The sequence below is a fragment of the Haematobia irritans genome, chromosome 5 (assembly GCF_050003625.1).
Source record: "Haematobia irritans isolate KBUSLIRL chromosome 5, ASM5000362v1, whole genome shotgun sequence".
NCBI classification, from domain to species: domain Eukaryota; kingdom Metazoa; phylum Arthropoda; class Insecta; order Diptera; family Muscidae; genus Haematobia; species Haematobia irritans.
In genome coordinates, this window is record NC_134401.1 from 43,729,302 (window position 1) to 43,749,041 (window position 19,740).

At 27.9% G+C, this 19,740-nt stretch overlaps 2 protein-coding genes across 2 annotated transcripts in view; one reads left to right on the plus strand and one right to left on the minus strand.

Annotated features, from left to right (window-relative positions):
- Nucleotides 1-210: 210 nt before the first annotated feature.
- Nucleotides 211-2,157, plus strand: PIG-V (phosphatidylinositol glycan anchor biosynthesis class V). The gene is made up of 2 exons (XM_075310758.1): nucleotides 211-344; nucleotides 408-2,157. Exon 2 carries the CDS (start codon nucleotides 437-439, stop codon nucleotides 1,766-1,768), a length of 1,332 nt encoding a protein of 443 aa, XP_075166873.1. The 5' UTR covers nucleotides 211-344; nucleotides 408-436; the 3' UTR covers nucleotides 1,769-2,157.
- A 3,462-nt stretch (nucleotides 2,158-5,619) lies between these two features.
- The window catches only part of CtsL1 (cathepsin L), a 42,468-nt gene continuing 28,347 nt past the window's right edge, over nucleotides 5,620-19,740 (minus strand). Inside the window, exons 3-4 of the mRNA XM_075312832.1 lie at nucleotides 7,856-8,070; nucleotides 5,620-6,704 (exon numbers count right to left, since the gene is read on the minus strand). Coding sequence (XP_075168947.1) covers nucleotides 5,999-6,704; nucleotides 7,856-8,070 — 921 coding nt within the window. The 3' untranslated portion in view covers nucleotides 5,620-5,998. The remainder of the gene's footprint in view (nucleotides 6,705-7,855; nucleotides 8,071-19,740) is intronic.

Consider the following 19,740-nt stretch of genomic DNA (forward strand, 5'->3'; position numbering starts at 1 on the left):
CGACAGTTTTTCAACACGAAAAAAACAAAGTATCACAAATGGAAAAAAATTCGCTAGTTTTTCGCATTTTTTGGTTATGAATGGAGTTTCAACACGAAAACCGAACAGAGTACTGGCCTTTCGAAAAACAATGCAATCAGATGTTTTCAGAACAATACCTGTTACTATTAACATGCGAATTGATATGGCAACACTTTTGTTTTCTTGTTATGAATTATTGCCCGATTGCCCCTGAGCCCCTTGACATACCGGTAACAATTTGTTTGCTTCTGACAACACGAATAAGTTCTAGGTTTTACGTATCTTTGCAGTACGAGGAAATAGTTCAAATTAAGCACACAAAGGTAAGCAGTGCATTTCAATGATGTAATTTTGCCATCAGCTGATTGTAACCATTGTAATTTTAGAGGCTAAATTTACAAAAGTGTGCGTTGGCATGGCCGGTAAAGTGACAAAATTGGCTTTCGCTAGCCGAATCATTGTGCTGGTACTTCAACTGCTCGCTAATAAATTACTTCCCGATCACCAGACAGATGTTTTTCGGGCACCATTTAATCCAGCCAACAAAGTCACATGGTTGGACAAGGCGATTAGTTTTTGTTTGAATGGATTCCGTCATTGGGATGCAGAATATTTTCTGCACATTGCAGAGCATGGCTATACCTATGAGAATACGTTGGCGTTCTATCCCCTATATCCCATGGTGGTAAAATCTGGAGCCGTTGTATTACACACCTTGATGAGTGACTTCATGAACATGCGATCATGTTGCCTTTTGGTGGGTGTGGTATTAAATGTTGCGTTATTTTGCAAAGCTGCTAACATTTTATATTCGCTGACTCAACGTATTTTTAACGATTTAAACAAAAGTTGGAATGTTGCTTTGCTCTTTTGCTTCAACCCCGCCTCTATATTCTTTACGGCTGCCTATTCTGAGACGTTGTTTTGTTTGTTATCCCTGTATGTTATGCTGGAATGTTCGACTCAGATTCGGGCGGTTCGTTCAACCTTTGCTTTGGCCTTAAATATTGCTGCCCGTTCAAATGGTTTGGTTAACATGGGATTTCCCTTATACTTCATAGTACGCAAATTCGTTTTGAAACGATCTTCCTTGTTGTCATCATTGTTGAAAATGGTTCTATGCCTAGTCCTTTCATTGATACCATTGACATTTTTCAATTTCTATGCTTTTCAATTATTTTGTGTGCCCGATAAAGCCACGAATCACACAGAAGCTATTATAGATTACGGAAGACAAAAGAAATTTGTACTCTCTGGTTACCGCTATGCTGAACAATCGCCTTGGTGCGATGAACGTTTTCCATTTCCCTATTCGTATATACAATCACACTATTGGAAAGTGGGTTTCCTCAAGTATTATGAATTTAAACAAATACCAAATTTCATACTCGCCTTACCTATACTCATATTTGTCTTTTGGCATTGTGTGAAATACCTATATAATTTCCATAAGAATTTATTACCCAATTACCCATTGATGCAATTGATAAAGGAATACAAATCTTTACCCTTTATATTGCATGCATTGGCGTTGACACTCTTCTGTATATTTTTTGTTCACATACAGATATCTACCAGATTACTATGTTCCGCAACACCAGTGGTATACTGGTTTGCATCGGACCATATGCCAAAGTCATTGGACAAATTTCAGTTTCGTTCAAAGGCGGGTTTAATATTTCTTTGGTTTGCATCCTACACGCTGTTGGGAACAACAATGTTCAGCAATAATTTTCCTTGGACGTAAACTGAAAATGGGAAACGGGTATTCATACGTTAATTAGGTTTTATGAAAGCCAGCCAAAGCAAAGATAAGTCTTTATTCCTACTACCAAATTATATTCATTAAACAAAATATTGTTGATTGATTGGGTTTTTTATACATTGAAGAAGAAAAAAAGACTGTTAATTGTATTCTTTTATGTTTCTTAATCAGAAATCTCTCATCCATTCTTATCATTTGAAGTGCTATGTTTTTAGCTTTAGTTAAAATTTAACTAGATATAATATTCTTTATTTTTACAATAATTTTTTTTATTAGCATTTACTTTTAATGTAAATGAGAACATTATTCATATGCTTGTACAAAATTGCCAATGTATGTAAATAAATTTCCATAGAAGGACAAACTGAAAATGGTGGTTTTGCTTTTGTAAATAACTGAAGGGATTTGTTGAAGACCTGATATATAGCTCTACTAAAATTAAATCCATATGATTTCTAGTGAGATCTAATCATCAAAAGACGAGTATAAAAATTTGAATTGTTTTTTTTTTTTTTGATTCAACAACTTCAGTTTCGACTCTTATTTCGACAAAAAGTTTTTCCCAGTGAGTATTCTTTTGAGATCAGAGAAAAGTTGAATATTAACTTTAGGGGCCCGAATTCGAGAGTCCTTTGGAAAATGTAGCAATTCGATGCCCAATTCATTGACTTGTTTGTTATCGTTTTCACAGAGCTTTAGCAACTCATATTTGTGAATGAAATGATGCACATATGGCATAGGACTCAACATTTTTAGACGGGCTACTTCGAACTCGTTGAAATGTTAACCGAAAAATTTTCAAGAACAAATAATACTTTTTTGTATGTTTCCAAGGCCTCCATTTTGTTTTAAAACTTCTAGCACAAATAAAAAAGAAAACTTGAATGATTTTCCTATATATTTTGAACATTTTATTGAACAAAATCACTAGCATTTTTCACGAAATACGTTTTTAGAAAAACATCTAAAATTTGAACAAAAATGTCTTCTGGAAAATTATTTTTATCTTTTATGTAATTTAATCTTACCGGCAAAATAGGGTTAGATTATAGTTTCTGTCAGCAAATAAAATGCATTGCAGAAAAAAACTGATTTTTAAATTTTTTCGATCAGAAGTCTGAAAAAAAGAGTGAGTAGAGTAACTAACATTCTGAGAGATGTGAAGAATGTCTGCGGTAAGATCCTGAACAGACATGCTTGGTCTCAGATCCCATAAAGTATATGTATATATTCTGGGTCGTGGTGAAATTCTGAGTCTATCTAGCGATGTCCGTCCGTCCGTCTGTAGAAATCACGCTCACTTCCGATCGAGTTGAAACTTTATACAAGTAGTTGCTATTGATGTAGGTCAGATGATATTGTAAATGAGCCAGTTCGGATCACTTTTAAAAGCCTGATGGAGGTGCAAACTTAATTTGATTCGGTTGAAATTTGGTACGCGATTTTAGTATATGCCATCTAACAACCATGCAAAAATTTATCACTATGGGTCCATAATTATATATTGCCCTCATATAAACCGATCCCCAGAGTAAAATTTCATCCCTTCCGGTTGAAATATTGCCCTTTAATTAACGATGAACCGAGCAAGAACTAAAGAGTCTTATATAGCTATTTATTTTGCTTTTTTATATAATATAGAGAGAAGTCCACCACTGTGGTATCACAATGGATTGAAAATTCTAAGTGAGCCAGATACATCGGGCTGCCACCTAACCTAACCTAACATACAATATAGAAGTCAATACGCAATCTATGCTAAGGTTACATGAATAAAATTTTACTAAAAATCTACAAAATTTTAACAATTCTTATTTTGAACATATTGATTAAATTTTTGCGGTTAGTATGATACCTTCGAAAGATATATTTTATTTTAGATATTTTTTCAGTATTCCAAAAAATTTTATTTCTATAGAAAATTTTATCAAAATTATATTTCTATAGAAAATATTTATATAGGAAATGTTGTCAGAATTTCATTTCTATAGGAAATTTTGGCAAACTTAATTTCTATAGGAACTTTCGGCAAAATTATTTGTATAGAAAATTTTGTCAAAACTTTATTTCTATAGAAAATTTTGTCAAAATTTTATTTCTATAGAAAATGTTGTCAAAATTTTATTTCAATAGTAAATTTTGTCAAAATTTAATTTCAATAGTAAATTTTGTCAAAATTTAATTTCAATAGTAAATTTTGTCAAAATTTTATTTCTATAGAAAATTTTGTCAAAATTTTATTTCTATAGAAAATTTTGTCAAAATTTTATTTCAGTAGCAAATTTTGTCAAAATTTAATTTCAATAGTAAATTTTGTCAAAATTTAATTTCTATATTTCGTTTCCATAGGAATTTTATCAAAATTTTATTTCTATAGAAAATTTTCTCAAAATTTTATTCCTATAAAATATATTGTCAAATTTTTATCTCTATAGAAAATTTTCTCAAAATTTTATTTCTACAGCAAATGTTCTCAAAATTCAATTTCTTTAGTAATTTTATTTATTTTTTTGTTTAAAAATTTCATTTCTATAGGAAATTTTGTCAAAATTTTATTTCTATAGAAAATTTTGTCAAATTTTATTCCTATAGAAAATTTTCAAATAGAAAATAATTAATCAAGCTTGAGATTATTATTTTCTATTGGAAAAAAGATCGAATAAAATCAAAATTTCTAATAGAAAATTTTGTAAAAATTTTATTCCTATAGAAAATTTTGTCAAATTTTATTTCTATAGAAAATTTTGTCAAAATTTGATTCCTACCGAAAATTTTGTCAAAATTTTATTTCTATAGAAAATTTTCTCAAAATTTTATTTCTACAGCAAATTTTCTCAAAATGCAATTTTTTTAGTAATTTTATTTATTTTTTTGTTTCAAAATTTCATTTCTATAGGAAATTTTATCAAAATTTTATTTCTATAGAAAATTTTGTCAAAACTTTATTCCTGTAGAAAATTTTGTCAAAATTTTATTTCTTTAGAAAATTGTGTCAAAATTTCGTTTCCATAGGAAATTTTGTCAAAATTTTATTTCTTTAGGAACTTTTGTCAAACTTTTATTTCTATAGAGAATTTTGTCAAAATTTTATTTATATAGAAAATTTTGTCAAAAATTTATTTATATAGAAAATTTTGTCAAAATTTTATTTATATAGAAAATTTTGTCAAAATTTTATTTATATAGAAAATTTTGTCAAAATTTTATTTATATAGAAAATTTGTCAACATTTTATTTATATAGAAAATTTTGTCAAAATTTTATTTATATAGAAAATTTTGTCAAAATTTTATTTATATAGAACATTTTGTCAAAATTTTATTTATATAGAAAATTTTGTCAAAATTTTATTTATATAGAAAATTTTGTCAAAATTTTATTTATATAGAAAATTTTGTCAAAATTTTATTTATATAGAAAATTTTGTCAAAATTTTATTTATATAGAAAATTTTGTCAAAATTTTTATTTATATAGAAAATTTTGTCAAAGTTTTATTTATATAGAAAATTTTGTCAAAATTTTATTTATATAGAAAATTTTGTCAAAATTTTATTTATATAGAAAATTGTAAAAATATTTTTTCTATAGAAAATCTTGTCAAAATTATATTCTTAAAGAAAATTTGTTTGTCAAATTCCCCGAGACAAGACACGAACCAGTAGCTTAAATACGAATTTATCTTCACACACATGACTCTCTCCAAGCATTATCGAATATCGCCTCGAGGTCAGTTGAAAATACTTATGTACGATATGGTTCCACTGAACATTTGCATCCAATATATAACCTATATAACCTGATAACAACAATAAAAATGCAAAACTCGATACATTTGTTTAAATACATATACATATATATTTACTTTATTTTAAATTATATATATAGATGACATGGCATACATATGTGACATTTAACTGAAATTTCATACTACATATAATCAAAAATCACTCTCTGTATGATATTGAAATAAGAGTGATTTTTTCGAGGTAATCAAATTTTGTTTAAAGAAATTTAAAGCTTTCCTACATTTTTTGTTCTTCACATAAATGAGATAAAATAGTAGGTCCCTATAGTTTTCATGACAAACGAAAGAAAGAAATAAAAAAGCTGAATATTGAAAAAATAATAAACATAGACTAAGAAACTCAAAATGAAATAATTAATAGGAAAACATAAATGAATAAGGCATAGAATGCGCAATGAAGTTGGTTTAAACTGTGGGATAACTGGAGGCGGAGGCAATGCCGCATTGATTTTCCTTATTTCTTGCCATCTTAATGAAACCCTTATCACCCCATGTTGTGCCCCAAGAATTCTTCACCAGCCAATAGTCTTGACCATTTTCATCGGTGCCATAACCAACAACCAAAACACCATGATCCAAATTTTGTGAGTCACACTCTGGTTCATCATAAACACCTTCACTGTAGAATTGGAAGGATTCATGTGAAGCATCAATAGCTACTGAAATGGGTCCGATAGTAGCCACAGCCTTCATCATTTTCTCTTCATCACCTTCTGGAATATCCATAAAACCAGTATCGGTTGCACCAACGGAAAGCTTATCAAAGTGGCATGAATCGTCAATACCCTCATAAGGATAAGACTTTTCGGTATCAATACCACCATTATCTTTAATATAACGGAAAGCATTGTCCATTAAACCTCCATTGCAACCATTGTTACCATATTTAGTAGAACAATCGACCAAGTTTTGCTCACTCAATGACACAAGAACACCAGTTTTACGGAAATGTTGTCCTTCTAAAGCACCAGTGCTGGAGAATGACCAACAGGAACCACAATGTCCTTGATCTTTTACTGGTGTGACAGCACCCTTTTCGCGCCAGTCAACAGTTTTGGGTACAGTAACATGGGCTGGCGGTATATAGGTCATGCCGACTAAACCTTGTTGCCTGTGAAAAATATAGAAAATTAGGGGAAATTATTAAAATTAAATTTGTAGATAATTAAAAAAAGTTTTAAATCTAAAATTTTCCATTAGCAATTCTACAATCAAAACAAAAGCAAAAATAGTATTTATTTCATCAATTTTGTCTGTTGAAAGGGGAAAACATACGCGATTGTTAAAATTTCAATCTTGTTCCTGCTGCATCAACCAAACAATTATTTCTAATTTCAGGAATGAAATAAGTTTTTTTTCTTTTAATGTCTTATAAAATACGTACTACACTCATAGAAAAAATTACGCAAAACCAAAAAAAAAAAATTGCTGTCGCTGTTATATATTTGTAATTCTTGATCAAGCCAGTGTTGGCAGCATTGGGTATTTTTCACCAATTGGCGATGTTTTTTGTGAGATTTCATGAGAAATTTGCAGAAATGTTCGTTCTTTTTATGAGGATTTTTCGAAATCTTTCTATGGCAGTTGTCATGTTTTACAAAGTCGCACAAACCTTTCAACTGAAATGCTAAAAACATCTCAATTTATAATCAGTGCATTTGTATCGAACGAACCGTTTTGATTCGTCATTAGTGGTAAAAAAACCGGATTATTTGAATGTCGGGTTTTTCGTGTTTAAAATATCGAACTTTTTTCCAAAACCGGTGGACGGTGTTTGTTTGAAACAAATAACCGGCGTAACCGGTTCAAACAGTTTCCATAAAAACACTTTTGAAGTTTGAAAGGAGAATATGGTTTTATTGCCACAAAAAAGCAACGAAAAAAACTAAATCGTTCTTTTATAAAAAGTTGGACTTTTTTTATTTCAATGTATATTGCACCTATTTGGAAATGTTTTCATTGCAGTTTTTGAAAATAACCAGATGTATTCGCATAAATTTGGCATTAAATCTACAAATTTACAATGAAAATATAAAAACCGAAATCCGGTTGTTGAGGCCTTGAAAACACAGGTTCTACCGGTCCACCGAAAATGGTATTTTCATGAAAACCGACAAGCGATGTAGGTAAAGATAAGCCGGTTCGCCGGTTTTATCCCACCGATTTTCATTATTCTATTCGTCATAGAGAATCTGGGGAAATGTTTATAGTAATTACATAATTGCCTTGCATTTTTTTCCTGCTTTTTCTCAAAAAACTTACCGTAAAGCCTTACGCAATGTATTATTATAACCGTTCATTGTCTCTCTGAATTCATGTGGCAGCATATCGGCATATTTATTCAAGCCCAGCTTAAATGATTTTTTACCAGCAGCATATAGTTGATTATGTTTGGCGATTTTGTGACGATTCTCTCCAAAGATTTTCAAACGGAAACGTTCTTCGGTATCACTGCCATACATTTTACGATGTTCCAGCTAAAAGTAAAAAAATACACACAATTCATTTAATTTTCGACCAATCAAAATATTTGTTTTTTATTTAATAATTTACTACTATATAATTCGCAATATCACTCAAATGCTAAAAGGCATTAAATATCGATATGAAAATCTTTTTTTAATGTTGCCTTCAATACCATACACAGTGAAAATACGATAGTCTAGCATGATGAAGATACCCGAACCGGTTCCCGGCGACATATTTTATATATTGGTAGACTTACAATCGCGGTTGCCATATATGGTGAATTTTTCCAAAAAAGGGAAGGTTTTTTACTGATGTTTTGATATATTATGCAAAATATTCCTCTCCGCCTAAGAGGTACTCCACAAATTTTCTATGAAAATAAAATTTTCTATAGAAATAAAATTTTCTATAGAAATAAAATGTTGAGAAAATTTTCTATAGAAATAAAATGTTTAAAAATTTTTCTATAGAAATAAAATTTTTTAAAAAATTTTCTATAGAAATAAAATTTTTAGAAAAACTTTCTATAGAAATTAAATGTTGAGAAAATTTCCTATAGAATTAAAATTTTGAGAACATTTTCTATAGAATTAAAATTTTGAGAAAATTTTCTATAGAATTAAAATTTTGAGAAAATTTTCTATAGAAATTAAATTTTGACAAAATGGTATGTAGGAATAAAATTTTGACAAACAAAAAAAAAAATTGGTAAAATTTTCCATAGAAATAAAATTTTGACAAAATTTTTTATAGTAATAAAATTTTGACAAAATTTTCTATAGAAATACAATTTTGACAAAATTTTCTATAGAAATACAATTTTGACAAAATTTTCTATAGTAATAAAATTTTGACAAAATTGTCTATAGAAATAAAATTTTGACAAAATTTTCTATAGAAATACAATTTTGACACAATTTTCTATAGTAATAAAATTTTGACAAAATTTTATATAGAAATAATATTTTGACAAAATTTTATATAGAAATAAAATTTTGACAAAATTTTCTATAGAAATAAAATTTTCTAAAAATGTCGACAAAATTTTCTAAAAATGTTGACAAAATTTTTTCTAGGAATAAAATTTTGACAAAATTTTCTATAGATATAAAATTTTGAAAAAATTTTCTATAGAAATAAAATTTTTGTTGTTTTTTGAGTTCAGCTTAAAAGCATGAATTAACTAAACTTCAAGTGTAGCTTAACCAACAGAGGAAAAAAAATTTTTGTCAAATTTATTTGGGCAAAGCCCTATAGACTGCAAGATGGTTTGATGGACGCACGTTTCGGAATTACCACATTCCTCATCAGCATCCTCTGCTTGCAGCAAAACTATCAGTCAATTATCAGAATAAATTCAGGCAGTTCATTAAACCCAACAATGAACCACACTTGAACCTTCCGAAAAAGGTTTCGCATGATAGCCGGCTTATGCCGAAATAAATTCGTACAAACATATCTCGTTTCCTATGCCACTGTCAAATCATCGATTTGAGTGCAGTTGGCTGGGTTTATTTTGAGCGTGCTTCCTCTTTTTTTCATCCGTTTTGTTTTGTTATTGTTGGTTTTGTTCTTTAAGCATTGTTGTTGTTTTTTATTTCAGTTTAAAACCATGCATTGACTAAACTATAATTGTAGCTTAACCAACAGAGGAAAAGAATGTTTGTCAAATTTATTTGGGCAAAGCCCTATAGACTGAAAGATGGTTGGATGGACGCACGTTTCGGAATTACCACACTCCTCATCAGCATCCTCTAACAACAACAATGCTTAAAGAACATAACCAACAATAACAAAACAAAACGGATGAAATAAAATTTTAACAAAATTTTTTATAGAAATAAATTTTGATGAAATTTCCCATAAAAATAAAATTTTGACAAAATTTTCTATATAAATAAAATGTTACAAAATTTTCTATAGAAATAAAATTTTGAAACAATTTTCTTTAGAAATAAAATTTTGACAAAATTTTCTTTAGAAATAAAATTTTGACAAAATTTTCTATAGAAATAAAATTTTCACAAAATTTTCTATAGTAATAAAATTTTTGACAAAATTGTCTATAGTAATCAAATTTTGACAAAATTTTCAATAGAAATAAAGTTTTTTATAGAAATGAATTTTGACAAAATTTCCCAAAAAAAAATAAAATTTTGACAAAATTTTCTATAGATATAAAATTTAGACAAAATTTTCTATAGAAATAAAATTTATACAAAATTTTCTATAGAAAAAAAATTTTGACAAAATTTTCTATAGAAATAAAATTTTGACAAAATGGTATGTAGGAATAAATTTTGGCAAACCAAAAAAATTTGTAAAATTTTCCATAGAAATAAAATTTTGACAAAATTTTTTATAGTAATAAAATTTTGTTGTTTTTTATTTCAGCTTAAAACCTGAAGCTTTTAAGCGGAAATAAAAAACAACAACAATGCTTAAAGAACAAAACCAACAATAACAAAACAAAACAAATGGGTAATAAAATTTTGACAAAATTTTCTATAGAAATAAAATTTTGACAAAATTTTCTATAGAAATACAATTTTGACAAAATTTACTATAGTAATAAAATTTTGACAAAATTTTCTTCAGAAATAAAATTTTGAAAAAATTTTCTATAGAAATAAAATTTTGAAAACATTTTCTATAGAAATATAATTTTGACAAAATTTTCTATAGAAATCTAATTTTGACAAAATTTTCTGTAGAAGTAAAATTTTGACAAAATTGTCTATAGAAATAAGAAGTTGACAAACTTTTCTATAGAAGTAAAATGTTGACAAATTTTTCTATGGAAATAAAATTTTTGGCAAAATTTTCTCTAGAAATAAAATTTTGACAAAATTTTCTCTAGAAATAAAATTTGACAAAATTTTCTATAGAAATAAAATTTTGACAAAATTTTCTCTAGGAATAAAATTTTGGTAAAATTGTATGTAGGAATAACATTTTGACAAAATTGTATGTAGGAATAAAATTTTGACAAATTTGTATGTAGGAATAAAATTTTGACAAAATTGTATGTAGGAAAAAAAAATTACACATTTTTTTGTAGGAATAACATTTTGACAAAATTGTATGTAGGAATAAAATAAATAAAATTTTGACAAAATTTTCTATAGAAATAAAATTTTGATAATATTTTCTGTAGAAATAGAATTTTGACAAAAATTTCTATAGAAATAGAATTTTGACAAAATTTTCCATAGAAATAAAAATGTTGGGAAAATGTTATTAATTAAATGTGTTTTTTTGTTAATTTATTTTTTTTTATTTTTTTATCTTTTGTTTAAAATAGTCTGGACAAAAAATTAGTTAACATTTTATTTTTTCTTCATTGTGCCTCTTCTCCTGACCAACAAACAAACGAATTAACAACATTTGCAATTGGTTGTCGTTTCGTTTTTCTTAAAGAAATATGAATTGCACTGTTTTAAACAAAACAATCAAATGCAGTAGAAAAATAGCAAATACACATATGTAAAAAAATATATATTGCTGATAACACAGTTCAAAAAGGCTCTGCTTTGATTTTTTGTGTCACATTTCATTGTTTTTCTTATCAAAACAAAAGTTGTGGGGTGTTGTATACATCATAGAAGGGCAATAGATCATACATTGAAAGTGAATTTGTTCATTCAATAGTTCTGGGTAATTTATTAACAATATAAATAATTAGGTATATGTATATATAGTTTATAGTTTATTTTCATTAAATGACAAAAAAGAATTCGAAATTCGGAGGCAATTATGGTATTTCTCATTCTACTTCTATAGGTTTTGCTTGCTTTAATCTTGGCTATATTGACTATAAATGTTTTAAATTAAAACATAAATCAAATATCCTAATCTATGGCTGTGATAGGGGGAAACCATTATCAAAAAGCAATAAAAATGTGTTGTGGTATGTAAAAAAAAAAAAAACTAAGAAATCAATATCTTTCAAAATGATTGAGTAGAACTCAATAATACACGATATGAATTGCCAGTGACTATATAAAGGAAAATTCAAAGAATGATAAGAGTATTTTGTTGAGGAGGTTCACTAAAAAATGTCGAATAAAAAAAGAAAACAAACATATTTCAAAAGGTGGTGGTGGGGTCCTGAAGTAACAAACTATTCTCATCTTCTTTTTAATTCGGCATTTATCAACTAGTGAATTTTTTGAGCAAATATTGAAGATCGCCTCAAACTATAAAATCATAAATCATTGTGTTTTGTTATTTGTTTAGATTGAATTTTGTTTGCAGAGTAAATATTGGAATTTTCGGCTTCATAAATTAATCATTAAACATTTGGATTTGTAACCTACTCAGTTATAGTCCATAATTACCATCAATTAATTTTAACAGGTCAATTTCAAAGTTCCCCGTCAGACACATATGGTAAATAACTATTAGAAATAAATTCATTTAATTTTATTTAGCTCTAATCTTCAAAAGACTCGTGTATACATTTTACTGCTATTGGATAATAGAAAACAACATTTCTATTATCCAGAAGACATTTTGGACAAAATTTTCTATAGAAATAAAATTTTGACAACATTGTCTATAGAAATAAAATTTTGACAACATTTTCTATAGAAATAAAATTTTGACAAACTTTTCTATAGAAATAAAATTTTGACAAAATTTTCTATAGAAATAGAATTTTAACAAAATAAAATTTTGAAAACATTGCGAAAATGCAATGAGGGAAAAAGTAGTGTAACAATCAATGGAAATTTCCTCAACAAAATTTTCTATAGAGATAAAGTTTTTGACAAATTTTCTAGAGAAATAAATTTTTGACAAAATTTTCTAGAGAAATAAAATTTTGACTAATTTTTCTATAGAAATAAAATTTTGACAAAATTTTCCATAGAAATAAAATTTTGACAAAATTTTCTATAGAAATAAAATTTTGGCAAAATCTTCTATAGAAATAAAATTTTCTATAGAAATAAAATTTTGACAAAATGTTCTATAGAAATAACATTTTTGACAAAATTTTCGATAGAAATAAAATTTTTACAAAATTTTCTATAGAAATAAAATTTTTTGACATTTTCTAGAGAAATAAAATTTTGACAAAATTTTCCATAAAAATAAAATTTTGACAAAATTTTCTATAGAAATAAAGTTTTGACAAAATTTTCTATAGAAATAAAGTTTTGACAAAATTTTCTATAGAAATAAAATGTTTGACAAAATTTCCTATAGAAATAAAATTTTGAAAAAATTTTCTATAGAAATAAAATTTTGACAAAATTTTCTATAGCAATAAAATTTGGACAAAATTTTCTATAGAAATAAAATTTTGACAAAATTTGCTATAGAAATAAAATTTTGACAAAATTATCTATAGAAATAAAATTTTGACAATATTTTCTATAGGAATAAAATTTTGACAAAATTTTCTATAGAAATAAAATTTTTGACAAAATTCTATAGAAATAAAATTTTGGCAAAATGTTCTATAAAATTTTGACAAATTTCTCTATTTAAATAAAGTTTTGACAAAATGTTCTATAGAAATCAATTTTTGACAAAATTTTCTATAGAAATAAGATTTTGACAAAATTTTCTATAGAAATAAATTTTTTGACAAAATTTTCTATAGAAATAAAATTTTGACAAAATTTTCTATAGAAATAAAATTTTGACAAAATTTTCTATAGAAATAAAATTTTGACAAAATTTTCTATAGAAATAAAATTTTGACAAAATTTTCTATAGAAATAAAATTTTGACAAAATTTTCTATAGAAATAAAATTTTGACAAAATTTTCTATAGAAATAAAATTTTGACAAAATTTTCTATAGAAATAAAATTTTGACAAAATTTTCTATAGAAATAAAATTTTGACAAAATGTTCTATAAAATTTTGACAAATTTCTCTATTTAAATAAAGTTTTGACAAAATTTTCTATAGAAATAAGATTTTGACAAAATTTTCTATAGAAATAAGATTTTGACAAAATTTCCTATAGAAATAAATTTTTTGACAAAATTTTCTATAGAAATAAAATTTTTGACAAAATTTTCTATAGAAATAAAATTTTGACAAATTTTCTAGAGAAATAAATTTTTGACAAAATTTTCTATAGAAATAAAATGATGACAAAATTTTCTATAGAAATAAAATTTTTGACAAAATTTTCTATAGAAATAAAATTTTGACTAAATTTTCTATAAAATTTTAACAAAGTAACATTTTGAAATCATTGCGAAAATACAATGGGGGAAAAATTAGTGTAACAATCAATGGACCGACATATTTTGTTCTTTGAAACGAAATTGACGAATTTTCAAATGAAAATATCCTCAACTTTAATCTACAAAATTCCATTTTCAATATTTCTCTCCCAGTAGGGTAATAAACAAATATACCACAATACTATGTGTTACAAAAGTAAACACTTTGTTTTTCCCTATCCAAGACATGCAACTATCTCATTGATAAACAAAATTTAATGTTTAAAGAACTATATAAAGTTTTATGAACTTGGCTCCGCAGCACGCTACAAGGCATGTCAAACATACCACAAATATATATCGATAAACAAATAAACAACAAAAAAATTACATTAAATTATGATAAAAGAGAGGTCACCGAATATGATTCCCTCCTATTAATTTGTCTAAGGGGATGAAGGGTGGTGTGAATCCATGGGAACAAGTATGGAAAAAATGCTGGTTGATTTTGGGGAGTGTTTATGTGTGTGTGTATGTGCATATCATTTTCGAGGCGGTGAAGGCTTTGTGTATTATTTTTAATTAAAATAAATTGCTGAAAAAGACAATTTTCATAAGCCCAAATAATAATATGCATGAATATTATACTTTGTTTGTTTAATGCAGTAAATACAGCAACAACAACATTCAAATGCAATTCACATGTGGGAATAATTTGTTTGTTTTTCTAATAGCATGTGGTATTTCCACGAGGGTTGTAGCAGGAAAAGTTCAACGTACGAACTTGCGGGCGCCTTTTTTATTTTTAGAAATTGTCGCCTCCGTCAATACAAAATAGAAAATTTGTCTTCGATATAGTTCTGATGCTCTTTTAATGATGCGTGTCTAAATCGATTAAATCTACTAAAGGCCAAATTGATTTTTAGATTTGGATTTCGAGTGAAATAAATGATGTATTTGCAAGGGGAAATTGGTGTTCACATCACTATTGAAACCTACGTATATAAATAAAATGAAAATTAATTGTATTGATCAAATACCACCATTTATGTATAAACGAAACAAAAATAATAAATGAAACAACAAAAAAATTATATGATATCGCTATCGTATAAGTGGATGGTAGCTCTTATATCCGTTAGTTGGTCGATCCATATATCCGTTAGTTGATTGATCCATAGTTCAACTAAATCTAGAGCAAATATTATAAAATAATTTTATTTAAAAAATAATTTATAAAATAATTTTATTTAATGATGACTATATTCACTATATCGTTATCGTATAAGTGGAAGGGATGAAGCTCTTATAACTCAACTCTAAAATTTTTCTGAATGCTATGTAAAATCCCCCAGTTCAACTGGATCTAGAACAAATCCCATCAACAAATTTTATTTTAGAAGCTATATTCAATTAATATCTACTATCATCTTCAATATATGATTTTGTACCGTCAAATGGAATAAACAATCAACTTCTATGAAATCAGGAAGTAAAATCATGAAGTCTACACATGAGATTATATTAAAATATTGAGCTATTAGAGTTCTTAAAGACCCTCCAAACATCCTCCAAATTTCGACCAAAACTGATAGAAATACGATTTTTAATCCATCGCGGGGAGTCCAGTTGGAAATTGGCTGGGTGATGCTGTTGTATGCCCACCCAGGAAAAAATTGGAAGTTGTTCCACAAACATGTCTTTTGATAAAAAAAAAATTAACTGCTTTGAAACCGCGTTCTTCATTTTTTATACACAAAAATAAATAACATCTCGAGAAGTACACGGATGAAAAAGACTGTTTTTCATATGTTTGGCTATAAACATTATATGTTTGGAACACAAATTTTTAAACACAATATTTTTGAGTGCAAGCAAATAATGTTCATAAACTAGCATAACATGTTTGGGACATATATGTTAATATGTTAGAACATATTATGTTTGGGACATAAAATGTTTGTAAATATAATATGCTTGGATGCAAACATATATTAATTTAGAAATAGCCTATAAACATATATGTGTTTAGTAGCTTGGAGCGCTATTTAACAGGGAGCGATATTGAATTAAGTTGGTGGTTGTTGCTTCTTATTACAAAATTAACATTTTATTTTTCCTTGGGCAATTGATCAGCTACTTCTTTGGTCCTTACAAACTGTGTGGTCCGCTGTTCGAATCCCCGTTCGAAAAAAAATCATACAATTGAATAATTTCTTCTACAATGTTTGTATTACAGAAAAAGGTGCTAAGAACTAAAAAATCTCGTGGAAGTGATAAAGATGTCGGGGAATATACAATTGGTCAGAAACAAAATTTTGAGCATTCAGGTCGAAAACCTATGTTGTTAGCACCTATATTACCTGGTTATTTTCATAATTCTTTATGATTGTAAATATATAAATAAATAAATAAAATTTTGAGCACAATATTGTTTGGGAGAATTTTTTTTGAGCATATAATATTTTTGGGTGCAAAATGCTTCCAAACATATTATATGTTCACATAATAACATATTGTTTTTTGGAAGACAACATTATTGAATTTGGATGCAAAAATACAAAATGTTTGGAACTTAGACTACCCAAACATATATTGTTTAGACCAATATGCTTTCAAACATATTATATACTGGAAGAGATCAAACATATAAATGTTTGGGCAATACCCAAAAATATATATGCTTGAAGCAAAATATGTTTGGGAGTATATGTTACAGAAGCGATTTTTTGTGGGCGTGTAGTTACAATGTTATGCCTTAGTGTCGTATTACGATCATAATACAAACATTTAAATTGACGTTTCGATGCTTCATGTTCAAAATGAATGCTTTATTATACCTTTCACTACTACTGTGGTACAGGGTATAATAAGTTTGTGCATTTGTATGTAACGCCAAGAAGGAGTAATCATAGACCAACCTTTTAGTATACGGATCGGCTTAGAATTAAATTCTGAGTCGATTTAGCGATGTCCGTCTGTCTGTTGGTGTATTTTTGTGTACAAAGTACAGCTCGCAGTTTTAGTCCGATTGTCCTAAAATTTGGTATAGGGTCCTGTTTTGGCTCAAAGACGATCCCTATTGATTTTGGAAAAAATCGGTTCAGATTTAGATATAGCTCCCATATATAGCTTTCGCCCGATTTACACTCATTTGCCCACAGAGGCCAATTTTTTGCTCCGATTTAGTTGAAATTTTGCATAGGGAGAAGAATTAGCATTGTAACTATGCGTGCCAAATTTGGTTGAAATCGGTTCAGATTTGGATATATCTCCCATATATAACTTTCGCCCGATTTACACTCATATGACCACAGAGGCCGATTTTTAACTCCGATTTAGTTGAAATTTTGCACAGGGAGTAGAATTAGCATTGTAGATATGCGTGCCAAATTTGGTTGACATCGGTTCAGATTTAGATATAGCTCCCATATATATCTTTCGCCCGATATAGACTAATATGATCCCAGAAGCCAGAGTTTTACCCCAATTTAGTTGAATTTTGCACTAGGAGTACAGTGAGTAGTGTAGTCAAGTGTGCCAAATTTTATTGAAATCGGTTCAGATTTAGATGTAGCTCCCATATATATGTTTTTCTGATTTCGACAAAAATGGCGAAAATACCAACATTTTCCTTTTAAAATCGCCTCTGCTTAGTCGAAAAGTTGTAAAAATGACTCTTATTTTCCTAAACTTCTAATACATATATATCGAGCGATAAATCATAAATAAATTTTTGCGAAGTTTTCTTAAAATTGCTTCAGATTTAAATGTTTCCCATATTTTTTTACTAAAATTGTGTTCCACCCTAGTGCATTAGCCAACTTAAATTTTGAGTCTATAGATTTTGTAGAAGTCTATCAAATTCTGTCCAGATCGAGTGATATTTAAATGTATGTATTTGGGACAAACCTTTATATATAGCCCCCAACACATTTGACGGATGCGATATGGTATCGAAAATTTAGATCTACAAAGTGGTGCAGGGTATAATATAGTCGGCCCCGCCCGACTTTAGACTTTCCTTGTTTGTTTTTTTTATGAAAGTAGATTTTTAGATGTGCATTGGAAGGAATTTCTTGCGAAGTAAATGCAGCATTATCAACTAAGAGAAAGGCACACTTAATCTCCCAGACAAACAAACCGACTTTAAATATATAAAAAAAAATTAAAAAATAAAAAAACTTCGGTTTCGATTAGCCTGTCTCATCACTCCAAAATCCGATACATGTCCAATGACCTGATTTTTGGTCAAATGCCGAAGCTTATTCTTCGGTCGAGTTCAACTCTAGTAAGCCCTTCTAAATGATGATTGATTAAGATAATTTTTCAAATAAAAGATATCCTCTTCAGGAACTCTCAAAGATCTCTACATCTTAGCCAACAATCTAGAAAAACCAAACGTGGATATGTCCTCCAAAAGTAGATGTCGAATTTGTCAGAAAACATCTATTTTGGAAATTTCCTAAATTGTGTCCACATTTGAAGATGTCCACCTATGAGAGATAATTTTAACTTGATAATATAACAAACAAAAATTGTTAACTATTGAAAGATGTTAGCATTTTACAATGTCGACGGTTGAGAGTTTCCACTGTATTTCTAAAAACTATGGCTAATTATTGTTGTGTCTTTATTCCCACCTCCTTCTCCCTCAAAAAAAAAAAAAAATATATCACATAATAGCATCAAATAAAATTATTTAATTTTTTTTCCAAATTTCTATTATTGGAACTTTGCCAAATCTTGATTATCTTAGATTTTCTCTTTATTACTTTTGTCATCGAATATATTAATGTTCTCCCCCTCTACACTAGATATTGTTGATCTGACCCAAATCCATTTAAGGTGTAGACTTTTAAATTATGAGGAACAGGCTTGGCAGCTGTCACTTTCATTTTATAAATTAAATCACGATCATTTTAATTTAATTCAAAATCACTAAGAAAATTCCTAAGACGCCGAAGTCTGATATATGGCCAGTCACCTGATTTTTGGCCAAATGCCGAAGCTGATCATGCGGTTTAGCTCTAAAATAATAATAACCTCTTCTATATGAAATGACATATTAAGATAAGCTTTCAAATAGAAATTATCCTCTACACATACTTTCAAAGATATAAAAAAAGATTTACCGCTTATCCTCCATTCAATTCATAGTCGAATTTTCGATGATCTCTTAAGCCAACATCTAGTCAATTTTTCAGAAAAATCAAAAGTGGATATGTCGACCAAAAGTATACATCGACTTTTTCAGTAAACATCCATTTTGGGATTTTTTATTCTTCTGCTAAGCATTGAACGGCGTTTGCTCTTTAAATTTGCCTTGTTTTTTTCATATCCTACGGAAAATGGATCATCCACAGGACCGGTACTGGACTAGTCCCTGGTGTGTATGGACCAGTTCCAGTTCTGGTCAAAACGTATGGAGGGAACCGGTAACTTTAACATGGGTTTGTCATTGACGGGGTAAATTTACACTTTACGACAC